The sequence below is a fragment of the Prosopis cineraria genome, unplaced genomic scaffold (genome assembly GCF_029017545.1).
Source record: "Prosopis cineraria cultivar Desert tree isolate PC_DT_omini unplaced genomic scaffold, ASM2901754v1 PC14, whole genome shotgun sequence".
NCBI classification, from domain to species: domain Eukaryota; kingdom Viridiplantae; phylum Streptophyta; class Magnoliopsida; order Fabales; family Fabaceae; genus Prosopis; species Prosopis cineraria.
In genome coordinates this window covers 28969824-28991092 of record NW_026555345.1, presented here as the reverse complement: position 1 = coordinate 28991092, position 21269 = coordinate 28969824, and the positions used below count along the sequence as shown (strand labels likewise).

The following is a 21269-nucleotide window of genomic DNA, read 5'->3' as shown; positions in this document are numbered from 1 at the left end:
TAATGAGATTACTAAACAAAATAATTTGTGAACATCATCTATCAACATCAATTTGAGCATGAAAGATAAAATCTATATAAAATTCTACGATTCATAAGCCATGAATAGCATGCTCCTAACAAATTCCAGACAAATTTTTTATTCCTTTAGTCTTTCTCTAATTTATTAAACTCCTTATAACATATTTTTCCCTTCAATCTATATCTTTACATCACCGTGGTATTTGATTGAATTTTTTTATTATTCAATTTTGTTCAGTCAGTGACATCATATTAATATAATGACATTTGGTTGTAACTGTTATTATTTTGAGTATTTTCATGATGGAACAATAACATGAAAGCAGTCACCATCAGCTATAAGCAAAATGATATCTTAGACAACATTAAAATCTTCATCCGGAAGAAAAATATCATGAGTTCAGATAGGTTGCTGTAATGCTTGTTATTGAACCTTAAAGGTGCTTGAGAACCATAACTCCAAATCCAATGCCGACGAAAGTAGCAATGGAAATGCCAAGAATGCCTGCAAGAATGCCAGGAACCACTAGAGATTCCCACCCTTTTGCTTTGGCCATCCCACAGGCAGTCGCAGGACCTCCTATGTTGGCATTGGATGCTAACAGTAACAGTTTCAAATCAAACCCAAACAACTTTCCCAACCCAAGAACTACAACAAGATGGATGGTTACTTGGATTAGAGCAAACATGAAAATACTTGGGGAAGTCTTGATGACAGTCCTCACACTCCCACTAGCTCCAGTCACTGCAAAAAATACCTAGGCAACATATCTCATGATGATTATTTGCAAGGTCACATCACCAAATCAAAGGAAACGAGGTCTTCATAAGGGTTCACAGATTTTGCTACCTGCATCAAAACCAGTGCAGCAGTGTGACCAGCAGGTCCAAGGGAACCGATCTGCCTTGGGAGTAGAGTGGCTAAAATGACTATGATTGCTGTAACTCCGGGAAGAGTTGCTCCGTGAATTCCAGAGAATTTTGTTAGGCTTTCAGCAGCTTTACATACTAGAAACGATGTAGCAAGTGCAGCAGCAAACTGCAAGACGGTTATCTTGTTCTCATCATTGTTCTCCCTATACATCGCATCATCTGCCAATATTAGCTGTCGTCAAGCCAAATTTTTCATTTGACAAAATAATAGAAAGAATTGCTGCATCTAGATTCAAGATATTATGTACCAGTTATTTCCACAAAATAAATCTCCAACAGCTCCCCATTAAACTCTCCAAAGGTAAAGAACCCCCTTTTGTTTACATTAGGACTTAGCTGCATCAGGAAGGTCATTCCTTAAAGTATTTATCTAAGTAAGTATTTTGCCTTTTCTCTTCATTGCATGAGCTTAGATCATTGCAAGTTTCATTAAATCAAATTTATGGACAAAAAGAATTGAGCAACATTCTTAAAATCATGTACGTGGACCGGTGAATGGAACCAGAGTAAAAGATTAAAACTCGCACAGTTCCTGCTCTGCAGGCAGACCAGTTTAATTTGCAATGACAGTGAAGGAAGAGGGTCAGTGATTCAGCCAATGTGGTGACATAGTCTAACCAAGATGTTTAAATGCATTTTTTTAACAACATCTGATTTTTTCTGTATCATCATTTTTTGTGTGGCACACTGGCACTGACAGGGGAAAGAATCTAGATATGGGGTGCTTGTGTAGGCACTACAACTCAGAAGGTATATGGGCAATCAATTCTTAATGCATGGAATATTATAATGACAGTGAACCAAAACGGCAAATAACCTGCTGAAGGTAATATGACCAAATAAAAAGTTACTAGTATCTAGCAATCTTAACAAACTTACCAAGAAATAAAATGCAGAGTAAAAAAAGTTTGGCTCAAAGGCAAAAAGCAAAGCAAAAATCAGCGAATTTTTAAAAATATCAAGCAAATGATATGAAAAGATAAAAAGATGTTCATCTTCCAGCCCAACAGGATGTGAAAAGAACCAGAAATTCATACCAGTGGTTGAGGCTGGAGCTTCAGGAGGTATTTTAGAAGCCAATGCAAACAATACCATAATATGTGTGGCACAAATAACATTGTCTGCAGCCACTCCAGCAGCTAAAACTGAAGCAGACACACCAAGTGCCTCTGAAATAGCAACATAATTAACAGCTACAGCAATCAACCCGAGCAAGGAAACTCATTCAGTTATTTTATCATTATTGTAAAAATGAATGCACAAAATTTTTCAGTTGGGGAAGAGATACCACCAAGACTGAAGTTCCAAAATTAGAGCACCTACATAATTTTATGTACTAATAAATTCATGATCTCAAAACATAATGCAACATAAACATCCACGAAGTCACGCCAAATTATTTATCCTCATTGCTGCATGCCAATTCTTTGATATACATCAATCATTCATTGGGCACCCCTTTAATGAGAAAGTCCCATACAGAAGACCCAAAGTAAAAACATATTAGGTACTATATTAGTTACGTTAAACATGTTCTACAGTTATATCCATGAATGTCTCTTATTAAATATTACATATACATGATGAATATAAACATGATAAAATCATACAGAATACATAAGGTAAAGGACCACACCAATTATAATACATTACCACTATTTAAAGATGAAGTTAACATAAAATTTGCAATTTATTTAATAGATTAATGATTTGTATCCATGCTTTGGGCACGATGCAGGCTATTTGTTGCAACTTGTTGAGGAACTTACATCCACCAATATAGCTACCCATGAGAGCTGCTGCCACTTTCCAGTTGTCAGGACCAAGAGATCGCATTGGCACTATCAAGAATGCTATTAGAGTTCCAACAATAGTAGCAACTGCCATTCATGAGATTAAAAATAGAATTAACAAAACAAGATTTTAAAAATACTGTTATAATTAAACAAAGTTTCAATATCTATGACATTACAACGGCTCCATTTTTCCCTAAGCACGACCCTAAAGCAGAGGAACATTAAGAGGCTCATCAATCATCAACTATTTGATCTTATTTTGTCATTTCCATTATAAAATAATTCATACAAACTTCTTTTTGCTTTTCTTCCCTTTTAGTTTGTTCAAGGCCTCAACAATCCAAATATATCATCAACAAAGTAAAGGTATATTTATGCAACTTCTCCACAGACTACAAAACAGGCGCAGGAGAATTTCTGATTTTGGTGAATGTTTTGTAATGATATAGGGCTTGAGTGTGATGGGCCATGGGGAAGCATGGACTGGGGATGAAAATAATGGACTGATAAGGTGGTCACAGACCTTCGAAGGTGAAAGAAAGAGTAGCTATATGTCTCATTCTGACCCTTCCTCTGGCATTTTCTTCCCTTTCCCCTGCTCTTCCTTTTTGTGATAATTCTCTTCTTTCGGCTATTCCTCATACTATGTAACTGTGGTGCTGTTACTTTCTCATTTAAGTTGGTTTTCTGAGTGAGCGTTGTATTTGCCTCTATTTGGTGTTAGCTTGAATAAAATTACCAGAGCTTTTCAATCATAGAAGAGCTTTTAATCATTTCATCGTCTGTATAAGTTTAAGTGCAATCTTTACGTGTTTGAGCATACAGGACTATCCCAAGTAACTTAAATCACCTGAACCAAGCAAGAAAGTTAACAGTAGTGTCCCCGTCGAGTTCACCACGTGGCGCAAATTTGCTCTAAATAATAGCAATGGAATAACTAAGGGCAGCAGAAACTCCAAAACAAATGAATAAGCCGGTGCATCATAAGGAAGTATTCCTAAATTACTTGCTGCAAGGCCAACAAAGGTGCTCACCAGGGCAGCACTTACCATGCTTCCAATCTTGGTCTTCTCCGACCTTGCATTTCACGTAAAATATATTCATTTACAACTAAAAATTACCCAGGTATGCCTACGAAACTAATAATTCCATGTATAATTACATTCCAAGATAATGTTTAAGTAATTAACAGGAAAAAAATCTAATTTGAAAGTAGATAAATTCGGAGAATTTGTCAGCAATGACAGCTTCGCGTCGAATAACATTTGTAGTTTCTAGCAATAACAAATAAAATTTGTCCCAGATTAACGGAGGCTTCGAGTTTATATAATACTTAGATATATCACGTTTTTGCAAAAATAAAACAACAAATGGACTATCTTCAGCACAACTTTTTTTTTTTTTTTTTGCCAACATCTTCAGCACAACTAAGTCGACCTTCTATTTCAAAAATAAAATTCACATTTGAATTTCCCCACATTTCCAGACCAAAAAAAAAAAAAGAATAAGAAAGCAGAAAAAAGTACCTAGCTGTAGAATGTAAATGATGCAAAGAGAGGTACATGTTATTACCAGAGACTAAAAGCGCCAATGGTGAAGAGAGCGGACCATGTGCCCCAGTGATCATCAGGAGATACGATGGGGCATTTCAGCTGCGACCTAACATGGAAAGGTCGAACTGAATTACGCGTCAATGTCAGCCTCTTCGGAAATGGTCTTATGGTTCTTTCAGATAAGGCTCCAACCTCAGGTGGCAGGATTAGTTTGACGCTGCGATCGCGGAAACAATGGGACGGACGGTGACACCACGGGATTGACGGCGAACAAGAGAGGACGGTGATACTGACGGGAGACGGGGTTCCCAAGGCGGCCATTCGTAACGGAAATTTCCGACGAAAATCACAGCGTTATCATGTACTGCCGTGATTCTCTCGGTTGGCAAACGTCCATAAGATCCTGATCCATGTGGAAAATAGGGCAATGGCAGTTACCACGTGCATTGCACATGACAACTTTTTTTTTTTTTTTTTCAATAGCTTTCTCTTTCTTTTTTAAAATAACCGTAGCCTATCTGGCTATCTATTTGAGAAAATCGCACAGATTTTGCATGAGAATTTTAATTGTCAAAAAGTTTCGAAATGTAAGAATAACTCAAGTCCTGAAGGCTTCAAATTGTTAAAAAAACAAAAATTGAAGCGCATTTATCAAAATTCCTTTATTTAAAAAAAGGTTTTAAGGTAAAAAATGTTTTGGAAATTTTCTCATGGAAGCTATAAGCATTCTTATCTTTTTAGAGGAGTAATGTTGTCTGAAAGTTTTAAAAAGACTAAAGTTTAGTCATATCAAAAGTCATGATGCTTATATATAGTTGGGAGTTAGGATGACAAAAATAAAAATATCAAAATTTTTATAAAGAGTCTTGTAAGTTAGAAGATTTGAACAGTTGTTTGCTTTCATATAAACATGATTAAAAGTAACAATTCAATATCTCATAGAAAGATTTTTGATGTTCCTAACAATCACAGAGGGAAGGTAGAGTCACAACATTCAATGTCAATAAGCGATAATGCCTTCAAAGAATTGGAGTGGACATTAATTTTAGTAAGTTTCTATTTCAGTAAAGTATGAGACCTTTTAAAATTGCAAAGAGTTCGGCAACAGTGTGCTAAGATAATAATCAAAGTTCTTGAAAAATCTCTTGATCCAAAAATTCTTATCATATTTGATAATACTTCCACTTGAAGCAACACCATTAGTATTTATAGAGCTATTTATATCAAGTCTAATTCACCTAGGTTCAAAAAGATTCCATTTAACTTCATATCTATGCTATTATTGCTTATTTGGTTGATCTTGAATTGAAACTTTAGGCCATTCATTATCTGTTGTGTGTAGAAAAAGACAATGTCGCTTTTCAAAAAAAAAAATTATCTTTTAAATAATTTTTTTACATTTAGCTTTTCGTATATTCCAATAAACTTAATCAAGAGTCTCTATTAAAAGATTCTTCTAGTTATTTTTTTACAAACTTTATTTTTAACATTGTAAATCATCTAATCATGCATGTCATGAAAGAAAAAGGTCTTAAGTTTTGTGAGATTCAGTGATGTTTTTCAAACCTTACAATTGCGCAAAATGTGTGCAAAGAAGACAGAAGCATTACAACCCAAGGGACATAACCGTTGCCGAGGAATATTCATGTTAGTGTATGTGTAAGTGGGTTGGACATTCTCTCCTCCTTTGAGCCATTCTTCCTCTTTGTCATTGGCCCTGTCGACCCACAAAAGGAAGAACGCTCTGCCTTTTAAGAAGCCGTAAAGAGGCAATTACCGTCGGTCGAGACCTCGCCACCCTGATAGATGCGGAAAACGACAGATCTAAGCATAAAGAAATGCTGATCCTGGGGGGCTTCAAGCACGACCTTGGACTACAGCCTCTGTAGGTGTCGCCTTTGCTGCTCTTCCAAGCCAAGAACGTCTTCCCAACAGTCAGTGACGGCAGTGACACTCATCTAGTTAACTACATCTAAGGCTTTGATGGCTTCAAGAGGGGGCGGATTTTAGATCCCTCAAAGGGACAATCAGCTATGAACCTTGAAACGACTCGGCAACGGTCGTTGAATCGCACAATAGTTTTCCCATTTGAATGGAAATTTAATATTTTACTTTGGATTTTTTGTTTTTAAACTCTTCAACGGCAGAGGAGAAGTTGCAAAATGAGAAGAAACAAAGAAGGGCTGATGGATAGATGGACAAAGGAGGAGAATTAAGACACATGGATGAATTTGACTTTTTTGGCCGCAAGAGATGGTAAGGGAGGTTGGTGGAGCATAATGCGAGATGCAAAGCCAGACAAATTATTAAACAAAAAACGAAAATTCGTGGCTTGGGGGGAAAAACAAAAAAAGAACACAAGAAGTCACAGAGAGAGAAGAAGAACAATTCAAAAAGAATAGGGAAAAAAAACGTGTCAAATTTTTGATAAAATTAAAATTTTTAACAGTCAACATTAACTTATGTTAGTGATTGGATAAAATTGTATCTTTTTTAAAACTTCTTAATCAACATTGTTACTCATAAGAGATAAAAATACTCAGCTCATTTGAGAAAATTTGCGGAGCATTTTTATCCCTTAATATTAAAAAAAAAATATCTTTCCTTTGTTGCTGCTAGATTCGTGAGTGGTTTTCCCTCTGTTTTTTCTATAACAAAGTAGATGATAATGTGAAAGTTTGTTGGGAGAAAAAATTAATTCAAGTCAATATGTATTGCAATTCCTCTAAAATCATCACCATTATTCTCAATGAGTGTGATTTGAGCCATTCCATCATCAATTATATCTAGAATATTAAAAATTATATTGTGCAGGATTGGATAGTTGGATCACATTTCAAAGAAGCTAACTAATATAGATACTAGTTTACTTATGAGTATACCAAAATACTCCATGTGTTAGAATTTTCAAGGATTCACGGTTATAGGGTAGGTCATTATCTTCTAATTTGATTTAATTTCGTTGTAAAAAAAAGTGAATAAATACAATATCCATCTTATAAGCTCATCCATCGGTAAAACAGTAAAAACAATGACATTGTCAGATGCATATAATTTAATTTAAAACTCAATTTATCTCTTTTCCAAATCAATATTATTAACCAGGGAAATGACACTTCGGAATCTTGTAAGAAGAATAATTACAGTTGAAGATATTATTCTTTATACAAAGTTTTAAAGTGTTATGTTCCCTCATTAATATCCTAAAAGATAAAGAAAACTAAATCCCAAACTTGTAAATGTGCTGGAGCACAGTGACACCGAATCCAATTCCTAAGAAAGTTGCAATGGAGATTCCAAAAACGCCAGCAAGGATTCCCGGGACAATGAGAGAAGCCCAGCCTTTTGCAGTGGCCATGCCACAAGCAGTGTTAGGGCCTCCAACATTAGCATTTGATGCAAGAAGCAATAGCTTGTAATCAAACCTCAGAAGCTTTCCCACGCCAAGTATCACACCCAGATGAACACCCAAGTGAATCAAATCAAACACAACAATGCTTGGTGCTGTGTTTATTACGTTCCATAAACTCCCACTTGCACCCACCACTGTCAAGAACACCTGTCCCCACAAAGCAAGGTTCCAAAATTAAACAAAAGGGTTAGCTCTAGCAAAGGGGGAAAAAATTCAACTTTTGGGTACAACCTGTAAATATGAAATCTGCAATAGATTGCACAGTATTCTCCATTCTTCAAGTTCAACGCGATGTATAAGGGGTCCACTTAGATTTTTACTTGAAATGCATGAGGTTCTTAAAATTATTTTATCAGTTACCTTATCAAAAGAACCTAATTACGTTTCTCTTGTGAATTTCTTACCCAAGCAAAGCAAAAGAGAAAAGACACGCACCAAAAAAACCAAGAGAGAGAATAAAATGCATCACTACAACATTTCACAAAGAGTATATTGCTGACCTGCATGAGAATTAAAGCCATTCCTTGACCAGATGGTGCAAGATAAGCAAATGGCTTTGGAAATGCAGTGGCCAGAATGACAGATATTGCTGTAATAATTGGGAGTTGGCCCCCTTGAACTCCCAAAAAGGTTGTGAGTACAGCGGAAATCTTGCAGATAGTAAAAGACACAGCAATTGATGTTGCCATCTGTAGCACTGGAAATTTTTTGTCGTTTTCTGATCCTTCGTCCAACTTGGCACCTGCCAGAAGTTTCTCAATATAAAGTACAGCTCAATTAATTGATTCAACCAAGGGATATCAAACAAACGATTTTCCTTGGATAGATTATCATGTTACATACGTACAGACAGAGATATAGAAGTATGTTAGAAGTGAGTCATATTAAAAGGTGGGTCTAAAGCAGGACTAGAACTTGGCATACCTTCTGATGTTTCAATTTCTGGAGGCACTCTAGAGGCTAATGCAAATAGTGTGGCAAAAAACATGGCATTTAGAACATTATCTGCAGCTAGGCCAGATGCTAGAACTGAGGGAGAGAGGCCAAGGGCTTTGGCAACAGCAACATAATTAACAGCTACGTGAAATCAAAATCAGAAAACATGTCAATCGTGATACAGAAAATTGAAGCAGATAAGCAGCTATGATACACTTCTGTAATGTGAAAATTTGTCCATGTGTACAATTTCTTTATAAACATAGTGAAAAAAACGCCAAAAGAAGCAGGCCGTTTAGTGTGCACAAGAAACAATGACATCTTGATAAGAATCCAGAAGAATATGATATGGCTCCCCATATAGATTTGCAAGCTCAACAAGGTGCAATGCAAATTGTTAGAGACTCGTTCAACTTATTCAAATCAAACTCCTGTGTGTCTCCTGACCACTTGATCAATGATCTTGAAGGCTTTTGACATCAATTCAACTTGAAAACATCAACGGTTATAGTTTTACTATAAACATAAATAACCTCCACCAATGTGTCTGCCCATCAAAGCTGCTGCTATTTTCCAACTGTCTTCACCCAGCGACCGCATTGGCACCAGAAAATATGCCACTCCTGTTCCCACTATTGTTGCAACTGTCATATGAAGGACAAGTTACAAATGTCAGTATGAGATGGAAGTGAAAGTGTGACTCACACTCAGACTATCAGAGAACCAAACATCGTCAGTCCTAACTTCTAAGGAAGAGATTACAAGAATAGACATCAACTTCGTTTTTACAAAATTAAAAGTTTTTTGAAGATTTACAACACTGTTGTTCCTCTATGTATATCACAGTTCAAAATGTCCAGTGACATGCAGATAGCTCACTGAACAGAACAAAGCGCCTTAATATCCATGGTAAAGAAATTAAAGACTTAGGAAGGCAACTATAGCATACCCGAACCAATCAAGAATGCCAAGAGAAGGGTTCCAGTTGATTTGATGACCCGGCACAGATCAGCTCTGAACAACATGAGAGGAACAATCAAGGGAAGCAGGAACTCCATTACAGTTGAGTATGCCGGAGCATTGCTGCCAACGATTCCCAAACTGCTAGCTGTAAGGCCCACCAGAATGCTGGTCACACACCCACTAATGGCACTCCCAATCTTGGTGTTTTCTGACCTTCACTTTCAAATAATATACCACAGTGCTTACCATGATTAGTGTCAAGAATACCTCAGCTCCAAATAACGATCAAGCTTTAAAAACTAGGTTCTTAAATCCAGCCGCTGCTCAAGTTTAAATTGAGGATGCAGAACAATTATTTTGTCTTGGCATTCTTTATGATGATTCAGATAATTTGCTGAGATAGACACAAGTTGAGCCGCATGAAATCTTTTATCAAATTATGACATCTTTAGGCACGTAAGGGGTAAGCCTCCCTCTTCATTCCATTTTCATCCCAGTTTTGAATCAATGTGGAATGATCTTGTTTGATTACTTGTTACGTAAGTAGTCCATGTAACTCAAATCACATACTTATGCAGGTTGCCGCAACTTCCTAATTTTTGCCATTAAAAGAAAAGAACTATAGCAGGGGATTTAGTTTTTATAATTTCAAAATGATGTAATACCATATCGACCCAATTAAGATCAACATAACCAAATTATGCCTATTATACAAATTAGAACTAAAAATATTTTTTTCTAGACAAGAAAAGTTGGTAAGTCGAGTTTGAAGGCTGGCCAGGACCCTAAAAGGCCTCACAACCAAAATATATATATATATAAAGGTATATGAACATTACCCATAGCCAAAAAAATTCCAACTAACAAAGTTCTCAGTATCAATATTAGAATTTTAAGTAATGTCTGGATGAGATACAAGCCAAGTTTTTACTAATTAAACTATATTTATCATCATATTTAAGACTAACCTTTATCAACGCCTCTGATGAAAGCCAAAATATGAGCGTGGTTATATCAGCTGTTAATCAACAGGATATAAGCTCCAATACTAAATAAAAAATTATTGCAACTCAAGAAATTAAATTCTGTTGACTAACCCTGCCTAGAGGGATAAGATTTATTATTGTTGTTGCTGTAATAATTTTTAGTTTTATACGATAGAATTAAAATAAGCAACCAATTAAAAACAAAAACATGAACAAGGGGAGAAGAATCAACGTTTCGCAGGGTTTCGCTTTCATTACGTACCATATGCCAAAAGCACCGGAGGCAAACAGAAAAGTCCACATGCCCCAATAGTCATTGGGGGAAACAAGAGGGAAGCTTAATTTGGATGTGACCCTTGTCGTCAAAAATGGAGCTGAACTTGACTTTCTATAAGGATCAGTAATGGTGGTGGTAGGAACAGGGGAGAGAAATGGGGTTCGGATTTTGTTACTCCTCAACGAAGCAGACGATAGTGGGTCATGAGAAATGGAACTTTTGGGAGAGAACCTCACCAGATTTTGAGGGGTAGATGAACAGGGAATAACATGAGGCGATGACGGAGAATACAATGGGGTGCGAAGAAGGAGCTTGGAAGCCATAGACTGCAACTCAGGAAGGAAAGACGAAAACAGAAAACTTGGCTATTGTTGTGTATCGAGAAAGTGTAGCGGAAGAAATCAGATGAAGTGGAGGGAAGATTTGGTTTTGATAACGTATTGACTATAGAGCAGGGCGGAAGAAAAAATGGAAATGGGGTCGAGGAAGAGAAGAGAGGAGCGTCCAGTGAGAGAAACTTCATGTGAGGAGAAAGCAGAACAAGGGAAATGCCCTTTTTCTTTTTTTAGAAAAAAGGAGAGTTGCTCTGAGGGAAAGCAGAAGTCCCATCCTTCAATGATGATCGTGCATGCAGTGGCGACAAACTCCACCTCCGTGACCATGTTTCTTTATGTACAGATTGTGTGCGGAGAATTCTCTAAAAGAGAACACGTCACGGACTGTGTCTAAATTAGTCATTGAATGGAGCACTTGCCAGTGGTTGGTTCTCTAGTGATAAATTAGTTCCACTTCATTAGTCCTCTGAACTATCCCAATAAATTTAGCCATTGTTTGCATGAAAAGCGTGCGTCCTTCACAGTATCACTATCACTCTATCTGATGCTTTATACTTAATTAGTCAGATCTTGATTCTCCTGTTCCTGGTTATGATGTTTACGTGAATGTTAGACATTAATTTTAAATTTTTAATTAGATTATACAGAAGGGGAAGAAATTGACAGTGATCAATCAGTGATTGGAAGAGGATGGGCCGAAGCAAGCCTGCCCCACCACTGATCTTTCAGGTCTGGGGATCATCTTGTGCGTTGCGACATATCTTATCTCGTTATTTTCAATGGCGTGCCCCACCAATGGGGCTCACATTCACCACACCACACCAACCCTCAGACTCCAAACTTTCCACAAAAGCACATAATTTTGCCGGCTTTTGCAGCTGCTCGTCCCATCCCATCGTAAGAAAACAATTTATGGTAGCCGTGCTTCTTCCGCCTCTACCCATCCTGCCACTTTTCATTAACGACTACATGTAAGAATTTCTAACCATGCAAAGAAATAAGTCACGGTTGGACAGAAAACAAAGAAAAAGCCGGGTCACATCACATATATCGGTGGCTTAACAAGAGTCAATCATAAACAGATTCAGGCATTCAGCCCATTGATATTTTTCAAGTCCCTTAATCTTATCACTGGCTTAATAAATTACAAGGTTTACAACTGCTTCAAGACACATCATCAGTTTGCTTCTGTTTCTTGGGCCTAGAGCTCTCCTCCTCTATTGATTTCAACTTGTTCTTTATTGCAGCTATTTTTGCACTACGACTTGTCTGTCCTACGCCATTACCTGTAAAGTGTATCTTGTGCCCTTCTCCCATGGCTTTTGAAGAGTTATTGGCCGTTTCTAACTGGCTCTTCTCACTAGCAAGCCGAACAACCAGTGGCCGGCCACAAGCTAATTTGCCGTGCATTTTCTCCTTGGCCATTTCTGCTTCCTGCATACTCACTTTAATAATGGAAATCAGGGATTGCTTGAAAAGCATAATAACTAAAATACACAGTCAAATTACCTCTTTTGAGCTATACTGAATAAAAGCAAAGCCGCGTGGCTCTCCACGCTTAGGGCCACGAGTGTGCCACAAGAAATCCTCAGATATAATCTTCCCATAAGGAGAAAACATTTTTATAAGAGCTGCTCTGGGGAGGAGAATTGGAGAGAAATAAGAATGCGCATGAAAACAAGGACAAAATCATATCTCACTAGGATATTAATAGTAGGTACTTACTCTGTTATTCTAAGATCGAGGTTACCAATATACAGTCTGCTTTCACTTTTATCATCCACATAACCAATAGGATCCTGCACTCAGTCATTCCACCAAATTATGTGCCCAACAAGATGATGACGCAGAAAACAATAGAATGCATCACACCAGTCCCTCAAGTTTCTATCAACCAGTTGGGAAACTCAAGAATTCCAGAAGTTAAAGATTTGTTTCCAAAGTAATTTCTAAAAATAGCAGGTGCCAGATGCAAGACCTAACATGGACTGTGCAACAAGTAGATGGGGCATGCAATTGAGAATAACCACAAGTTGAAAATATGAAAATGAAACACATGAAAAACTTATAATTTCCAAATAAAAAGGATCCATCATTTCAGTATAGTAATGAAAGCTGTAGATATAAAGTGTGTTAAATTTCGAAGCAGCAAATCATCATCATTACACTCAAAGTAAAGAGAAAAAGAAGGAAGGTTTTCTAAGATTTTGTACAAAAGACGCATTAATTATAAATCAAGAACCATGCATAACTTGGTGAATTGGAAATGTTGGACGACTAGTAATAGAAATGGACAATTCGGTAGCCCTTGACCAACATTAAGTGTATCATGTCCAGATTCCTAGAGCTAAGGTTAGATCAAACAAAAAGAAACAGATTAATAGAGTAAGATATTAGATGTAGAACATACCATGACAAGAAGTTTGCAAGTAAAATTTCTTCCAAAACTCTAAAGCGTCAACTTTGGATAGCCCTACGTACAAAAAATTCATTGTAACGTTTAGCGAGACCATACTTGAAAATTAAAAACAATTAGCTCAATGAAATCATGGACACGCATAGATGGAGTTAACATAAACAGTCAATTGTATGTAATATGCGTGTTGTCGTCACTTTAGGACCCGTTCGGTTGGCTAGATTTCAGAATGGGAAACAAAAAGCAGTCTCCATTCCACCTGCTCGCACGTTTGGTTGCACAGAGGGAGAGAACAGTGCAGCAACTAGGGAAGGAAGCTTCCTTCAAACGGAGGATAGATGATTGCCTGAGGCAGGGCACGCGGGGTCCAGGAAGACAAATTTACCGAACTACCGATAAAACAGCGGAACAGGTTGATCAAGAGGTATGTGCACCGGATTCACCCAGAATAAGTTGAGCAGAGCATGCATTGAACATTAACACATTTGGATAGATTGATAAAGAGAACTGAAATATGCTCAACATTTTCATAGATTGAGAAATTAGTTGCAAAAAAGCATAAAAGATCTGCCCAGCCGAACATCGGCAAATTTTCCACTCTAGCTTAAACGAAAACCTTTGCTCCACACAGATGTAATAGCCAAAGAGAACAACTACAATAATATCATTGAAATGATGCATGAAAAGAGAGATTTAGCCTTTAGGTGTATAGAATGCAAACCTTGTATGAGAAAATTTCGGCCTCCAACGCACTCGAACCCGCCAGTTTTCAATAGCCTCTCTCGCCACTGTCACCCCCGGCGTCGATTCCCTGTTCCTCGTCAAGTGTCAGCCGACAGTGACGTTGATGCACCGAACTACCTCACCCCCGACTTTCCCTTGTCGTTCTCGCACAAATAAAGCCCTATAGACAGATTTTTTTTTTTTTCTCCCTTGTCTCCAGCAACGCTAACACCGCTGGCTACGATTGCTTCTTCTCCGGTAACACTCTCGGTCACCGGATACACGCCTGCATCCAAAGGCCCCCAGCAAGCCGCCAAGCCCTCGGTTTTTCGATGACGTCCAACCTAATTCCTCTCGTAAAATGAGAAATCATCAATTCTTTTACGGGAAAATATCAATCAAGGATCAAAAAAGTAATTTAACATAGATCAAAAAATTATGAAATATTACTGCAATATCCTGGCATCAATTTAAAAATAATTTTATATAAAAAATATTTTAATAACGTTGCTTTTCTGTTTCATTTTTAAAACTTGCCAATTAATAAATAATTTTTTATTAAATATAAATAAATATTTATTAATTTAATAATTATTTATTAAAAAATTATTTATATTTGTCTATTTTCATAATTAATTTTTTTTAAATTCTTAAATTTATCAATTAGTAAATAATTTTTTATTAAATATAAATAGATATTTATTAATTAATAAAAGACTATTGTTAAAACATTATATACATTTATATTTTTTTACAGTTAATTTTTTTTTAAATTTTTAAATTTATTAATTAACGAATGACTTCTTATTAAATGTAAATGGGTACTTATTAATTAGCGAATAATTACTTATTAAAATATGATATATAATTATCCCTTCCCATAACCAAGTTCTTTCAAAATCTTGAACTTATTAATTAATAAAAAATTTTTGTTAAATGTAAATAAATACTTATTAATTTATAAATGGCTAATTATTAATTAAAAAGAAAGGTAAGGATATTATAATCTTTTTATTTAAAATTATTTTTAAATTAGTCCCACAATTTTGTAGTGATATTTCAAAATCTTTTAACTTTTAATTAATATTAAATATCCTCAATGCTCTTCAGTGATGTTTTTCTTAGTGGTATTCAGTTTGAACCCGTCTCGATTGACACGGTATTATCCCAATCATATCAAGATGGGTCTTATCCTGACCCGAACATAATCGAGACGGGACTTTATGAGACGGGATAGAAAAGGGGTTCAGGACGGGACGGGACACGGGATTACCATCGGGACGTCCCGTCCCATCCCGAATATTATATATATTATTTTTTATTTTAAATATATTAATTATATTAATATAATTTATACTTATATTAATTATATCAATTATAATTTTAATACTTACAATTCTTATTTAAAACTAAAATTTTTTTAATTGATAATTTTAATGGCATGGAGTAAACATGACGATATCTTTCTTTATAATATATTAATTATATTAATATAATTTATTCTTATATCTTTCTATTTAATAAATTTTATTTATAACATATTTTTTTGCTTATTTTTAGAAGAATAATTAGCTTAGTACATTTTTACTAAGTAGAAGAACAATGATTTGATATTGTGTTTGACTTGCCTATTGTTGTTAATCTTATAACATAAAGATCACTTGTATTTATTATTATAATATGTAGTTGTGATTGATATAATTCAATAATTGATTTTAAATTATTGTTATTTATGTGCTTGTGTTATTTTGATTTTAAACTTAATAAATTATATAATTTAAAATTTTAATGAACGTCATTATTCAAATCTTTTTTCGATATTATTCCATTTATTAAGACGGCGGGACGTCCCGATTTTATCCCGATCCCATCCTGACTCTTAACAAGACGGGACAACTTTCAGGATGGGACGGAATAAGAAATCCAAATTCAGTCCCAATCTCTTTTTTGGGACAGGACACAGGACAGGGGTGTCCCGGTCTCGTCCCGTCCCGTGATCACCCCTAATTTTTCTTTCTTTTAAATATGTATACGCACACACACCCTCCCCTCCATATTATATTTTCCATTTTTATTTTGTTATAAATTTAATTTTATGGCTCATTGTTTACCGTGTCTCTTTCTATTTTAGTTAAAGATAAAGTTAATTTTTTTCCTTTTAAGACATATTTAAATTAATTTTTATTTTGAATTTCAGTAAAATAATTGAAAGTATTTTATAATGGGAACAAATCATCATCAGTCATTTAGTGCATAAAATTTTGATTTATGATCTAGTTTTTAAATTTTAACTCACTGCATTCAATCATTATATTTTAATTTGATTAAAACTCAATTTTTAAATTTTAATTTTTGTAACTCAAGACCCATTTGGTTATTAAAGAGAAATAAAATGGAATAATTTATAGATAACAACATGAATTAAAATAAAATTATGGAATAATAGAAAGATGAAAACAATAGAACAATTAAAGATATAGGATGATAGAAGTGCGTGAATGGGGATTGCCATGATCAAGGTCATCAATCCCCATTCCCATATTTCTATTGCGCCAAGGCTTTCACCTCTGTGTAGTTTTCATTTATCTATTAATATACAACTTTATTTTAGTCTATTTTATTCATTATCAACACATTCTTTTCATCTTCATTTTATTCCAATAACGAAATGGCCCTCAATTCTTATAATTTTATTTATATAAAATGTTGATGTTTATATTTAAAAAAATAAAATTATAAAGAATGGAGTTTTTTTTTAAATTTAGGAACTAATATTTTATATAAAAAAATTATAAGGAATGAATTATATTGAGTTAAAATTCAAAGACTAAATTATAATTGACTGAAATTATTGAGATTAAGTTATGCTAAATTAAAGTTAAAGAACTGCATTGTAATCAAATTAAAAAAATAGGAAAAAATGATTAATTTTTCCCGTAATGATCAATGTAATCTCTATTTGTGCTTGCGTGATTAATCTCTTGTTTTATCTCATTTTTAATTTTTTTATATCACAATGAGTAAATCCTGCCAACATCATAGATTATCCCTCCTAAAGTAAGGAAGGAAAAGGATAGATCTTTTATAACTAAATTTCTATATATATATATATATATAAGAATTGAAGTATGAATTCTCAATCACTTATTTAAATAACGAGATCTTCACATCAACTTTAGTAGGTCATTTTTAATTTTTAAAATCATTTGGTTTGCAGCAATGAGTAAAAGACTTTTTTCGGCACAAATCATCAATCATAATACTTCTCCATTAAAAAATGTGAGATGTTTTTTAAAGAGTTATATGTTAAAAAATATAAATCATTTTTAATGTTTCAAAGTATAATTATGCATTTTTTTTCAAAATCACCCTTGAATAAATTGCTTTATATTTATTTTAGAGCAAAATATTTTATTAAATAGGAATAAATGTGAAAAAATAATGTTAATTTAAAAATAAGTAATTAATTGGGAGTAAAATTTAGTTAAAACGTTTTATATTTTTGAATGGATGAAGTATTATTTATAATACATTACACCAGTCCTTAATATGAGACAAAATTACCAAACTTCACACTTTTTAAGAAATGTTAGTTATGACTTTAAAATTGTAAAAAATAAATATTTTACTTTCCAATTTTATCATTTTTTTATAATTAATAATTATAATAAATTATTGTTTAGAAATTTAAATGGAAAGAAATAAAAATGGATAAAATTAGAAAAAAAACATTAATTATTTTAATATCGTCTTATATTTTTAGGACCAAAAATCATTCAAACTCCATCCTATATTAAGAACATGAGGGAGTGTGCGTGAGAGAAACACAGAGGAAGATAATTTTTGCATTGAAAGCAGCCCAACAATACTACCCAAGCTCTAGCAGGCCTTCTAAGGTAGTATGGCGGTCCATCTAACAATATTGCTCCGCCGTCGGACCATCACTTAGTTGTGTTCTGTGAAGCTTCAAATACACTAATATAGCATGACTGATATTTTCACATTCCATTTAGTTAGGTAGGTCAAATCTAGGTTGTGACTCTAAATGATAATTTTAGATGGGCAAAACGGAGTTCTTAATTCTTAAAATTGTAGTCAACATTGGTCAAAATTGTCATTGTTACTAAACATATTTACCAGTTACCACATTAGTAATATGTCACCACCCCATCATCCGAATGCTATTTAGTGATATGTTATCTCTAATGATACTCACCATAAAGACACAAAACTACAAAGACATTAAACCAAGTTGATTATATTTCTATGGACCAAAAGTTATATTTAACTTTGTAATAAATTGACCAACCAAGAAACCTTTGGCCTTGCTTGAGATTGACATCACTAAGCCTCTAACAAAATTTGCAATCTTTTAGTCTGAAGGTATATATGAAAAACATCGCTTGATAAATGGCAACTCTTTAAATGATGTTAGGATTTTTTGAAAAATTGATTTCATAGTTGTCGGCTATGGGATATCCATAGAAACAAAGAAAAAACATAATTATAGTCATTTCTAAATAAAACCATTTTGTTCATCTTTTCAAATTTGTAAGGTTGGTTATCCAACTTTTTTTTATTTGAGATTCATTTCCTCCTCAATCAGCGCGCCCCCCCACGTCACTACCATTCTCAACTTTTTTCATCTCTAGGAAATATTCATGGCATCAAAATGACGGAGGACTTTTCATTTTCAAACCTTATGGTTAGTTTTCTTTTTCTTTTTCTTTTTTCCTTGCCAAGTCTTATCATTAGAGATATGAGATGTTTTATGCCCACCCAAAAAGATATTATCAGAAATTTGGTATTTATTATTATTTTATCATAGTTAGAGACACCAATTTGTATAAGCCAAATTCATTTGGGCCAATATTAATAAGTTTAAATAAGGATATGAGTTTAAATAGTCAAAGATAATGAACCAACCTTTTCTTCAATCCAAAAATAGGCTAGCTTGAAATGCCTAATAAACCTATTTGTAAGAGTGAATTGAGTACTTTCTAAACGGAAGTAAAACTAGAAACCTAAATTTTGTGTGTTTGGAATGCCTTAATTAACTTCCTCGTGGAAGTTACTTTTATAAAAAATGATTGAACCCAGTTTCATACTGAACTTTATGAAACTTAGTTCCACTTCCATCAAATTTTCAAGTCTAACCATTTTGCCTTATCATTGTTTCTCCTTGTTATTGACATTGAGGACTATGGCAGCAACGATGATCACTCTCGTGAGGATTATGATGAACGACAATGACAATGGCAAATGATAGTGATTTTTATGGTGCCGATGGCTATTTTTTGTTTGGTTGAAGATGGTTATTGTGGTGGTTGAGACTATTTTTGGTGGGGCTAGGGATTTTTTAAGCAAGGTCATCCAAGTCTTTCCACATTATAAATACATATATTAATTATTAATTAAAAATTATATTGCGCTTCCGTTACCACACCGAACACGCTTTTAGATCCCCCCTTTTTTTTACTTTCACTTTCATTTTTAACTCCACTTTCACTTCTTTAAAAACTTTCCTACCGTACTAAAGGAGGCATCAATTGTGGCCTTTTTTTAAAACAAGTGATGCAACAAGTGTTGTAATTAACCAACCCATACAAATATTGTAATTAATTACAAGAGAAAATTCCTTTATGTGTGTGTGACTGTGATAATCATTATATTTTCAGTATTACTCTATTTGATTCTTATTATAAAACACTTTTAATTATCTCATTAAAAATAAAGAAAGGTGATTAAATTATTAATTTTATCTAAAAATATAACAAATTTTTAAATTTACTCCTATTTAATAATTTTTTTAAATTTACATTATATTTTCTCCTGTAGTTATTGAATTTAAATATGAATAGTATTTAAAAAAGGTAATTAATATCATATTAAGTATCTTATATTAAGAATTAAAGAATAATTGTAAAATGCGTGCTATAATAGATACGGAGGGAGCACGTTTAGCAACATATATATTTGTGTGCACTTATCAGTCCATGACGAGCTTCATGTCTCACACGAAACCTGAATAAATTTCACTATTTAATGACTTATATGAGTCATGAACAATGTCAATCTATATAATTTCTATTTCATATGTATTGGCGTGTCGATTTTTTCGTATGCATATAATAAAATGTTGTCCTAGAAGATTGAAGAAAGTTAAAGATTTGAAGAAACCGTTTCAATTGGCTTGGCCCAGCTGACTTCATGGAAAAGCACGTGAACGATGAGTCACCTACTCTCCTAAATAAACACAATGTATTACGCACACATGAAGTCATATTATTTGTAGATTGTAAAACATCGCAACTCACTTTAAACTTTATATATAGAAGAAGAAAAAGCAATTTGACAATTTAACTATAAGTTCAAAAATATTTGAATCCTAAATTTATTTTTTATATAATATTTTTTTAATTTTTAAAAATGATGCAATGCAGGTTCTATCATTAAAAAAGTTAACTTTAATTATTTATTGAACAAAAAATAACTATAAAAATTAAAGAAAAGCCATTTTTATAATTTTTTAGTCATTTTTTTATATTTTTTTAGTTTTTTTATTAACTAATAATTATAATTAACTTTTGATAATGTTAAGGGCTACATTGTATTATTTTTAAAAATTAAGGAAAAACATTATACAAAAACCTAGTTCAAAGTCCTATATGCTCCTATATCTATAATTTATGGAACAAATTAATTTTTAACCCTAAAAAACCATAAATAAATAGATATTGAATTGTATTCTATAAGTGTTTCAAATCGTCTCACACAAAGAGTATTCACATTGTAACTATAGATTTTCATCAACATTTAAAAATTTATGCTTAACTAGGAATAAATGGAATGTTGATTTATAAGATGGTCCTATGAGGATGCATTTCACTCATGTCTTTACAAAAATAATAGGTTAAGG

General features: G+C 33.8%; 3 protein-coding genes across 10 annotated transcripts; all 3 read right to left on the bottom strand.

Moving 5' to 3' along the window:
• Positions 1-337: 337 nt before the first annotated feature.
• On the bottom strand, positions 338-4678 carry LOC129292622 (uncharacterized). Its single transcript, XM_054930203.1, has 6 exons — positions 4322-4678; positions 3600-3826; positions 2723-2833; positions 1991-2146; positions 871-1112; positions 338-778 (listed from the first exon to the last, which is right to left on the bottom strand). The coding sequence occupies exons 1-6, from the start codon at positions 4621-4623 to the stop codon at positions 455-457; spliced, it is 1362 nt and encodes a 453-aa protein (XP_054786178.1). The 5' UTR covers positions 4624-4678; the 3' UTR covers positions 338-454.
• A 2695-nt stretch (positions 4679-7373) lies between these two features.
• Positions 7374-11614, bottom strand: LOC129293325 (uncharacterized). 4 transcript variants are annotated; one of them, XM_054931233.1, is made up of 7 exons: positions 10862-10956; positions 10582-10631; positions 9600-9826; positions 9184-9294; positions 8639-8791; positions 8215-8456; positions 7374-7861 (listed from the first exon to the last, which is right to left on the bottom strand). In XM_054931233.1, exons 3-7 carry the CDS (start codon positions 9706-9708, stop codon positions 7523-7525), a joined length of 954 nt encoding a protein of 317 aa, XP_054787208.1. In that variant the 5' UTR covers positions 9709-9826; positions 10582-10631; positions 10862-10956; the 3' UTR covers positions 7374-7522. The 4 variants fall into 4 exon arrangements, with proteins under 4 accessions (XP_054787208.1, XP_054787207.1, XP_054787209.1 ...); XM_054931232.1 differs by lacking the exon at positions 10582-10631 and having other exon boundaries at positions 10862-11614; XM_054931234.1 differs by lacking the exon at positions 10582-10631 and having other exon boundaries at positions 9600-9831; positions 10862-11000.
• Positions 11615-12233: 619 nt separating this feature from the next.
• Positions 12234-14722, bottom strand: LOC129293326 (uncharacterized). 5 transcript variants are annotated; one of them, XM_054931236.1, is made up of 5 exons: positions 14349-14722; positions 13622-13684; positions 12937-13010; positions 12721-12847; positions 12234-12645 (listed from the first exon to the last, which is right to left on the bottom strand). In XM_054931236.1, the coding sequence occupies exons 2-5, from the start codon at positions 13622-13624 to the stop codon at positions 12376-12378; spliced, it is 474 nt and encodes a 157-aa protein (XP_054787211.1). In that variant the 5' UTR covers positions 13625-13684; positions 14349-14722; the 3' UTR covers positions 12234-12375. The 5 variants fall into 5 exon arrangements, with proteins under 5 accessions (XP_054787211.1, XP_054787213.1, XP_054787212.1 ...); XM_054931238.1 differs by having other exon boundaries at positions 12721-12842; XM_054931237.1 differs by lacking the exon at positions 13622-13684.
• Positions 14723-21269: the final 6547 nt, after the last annotated feature.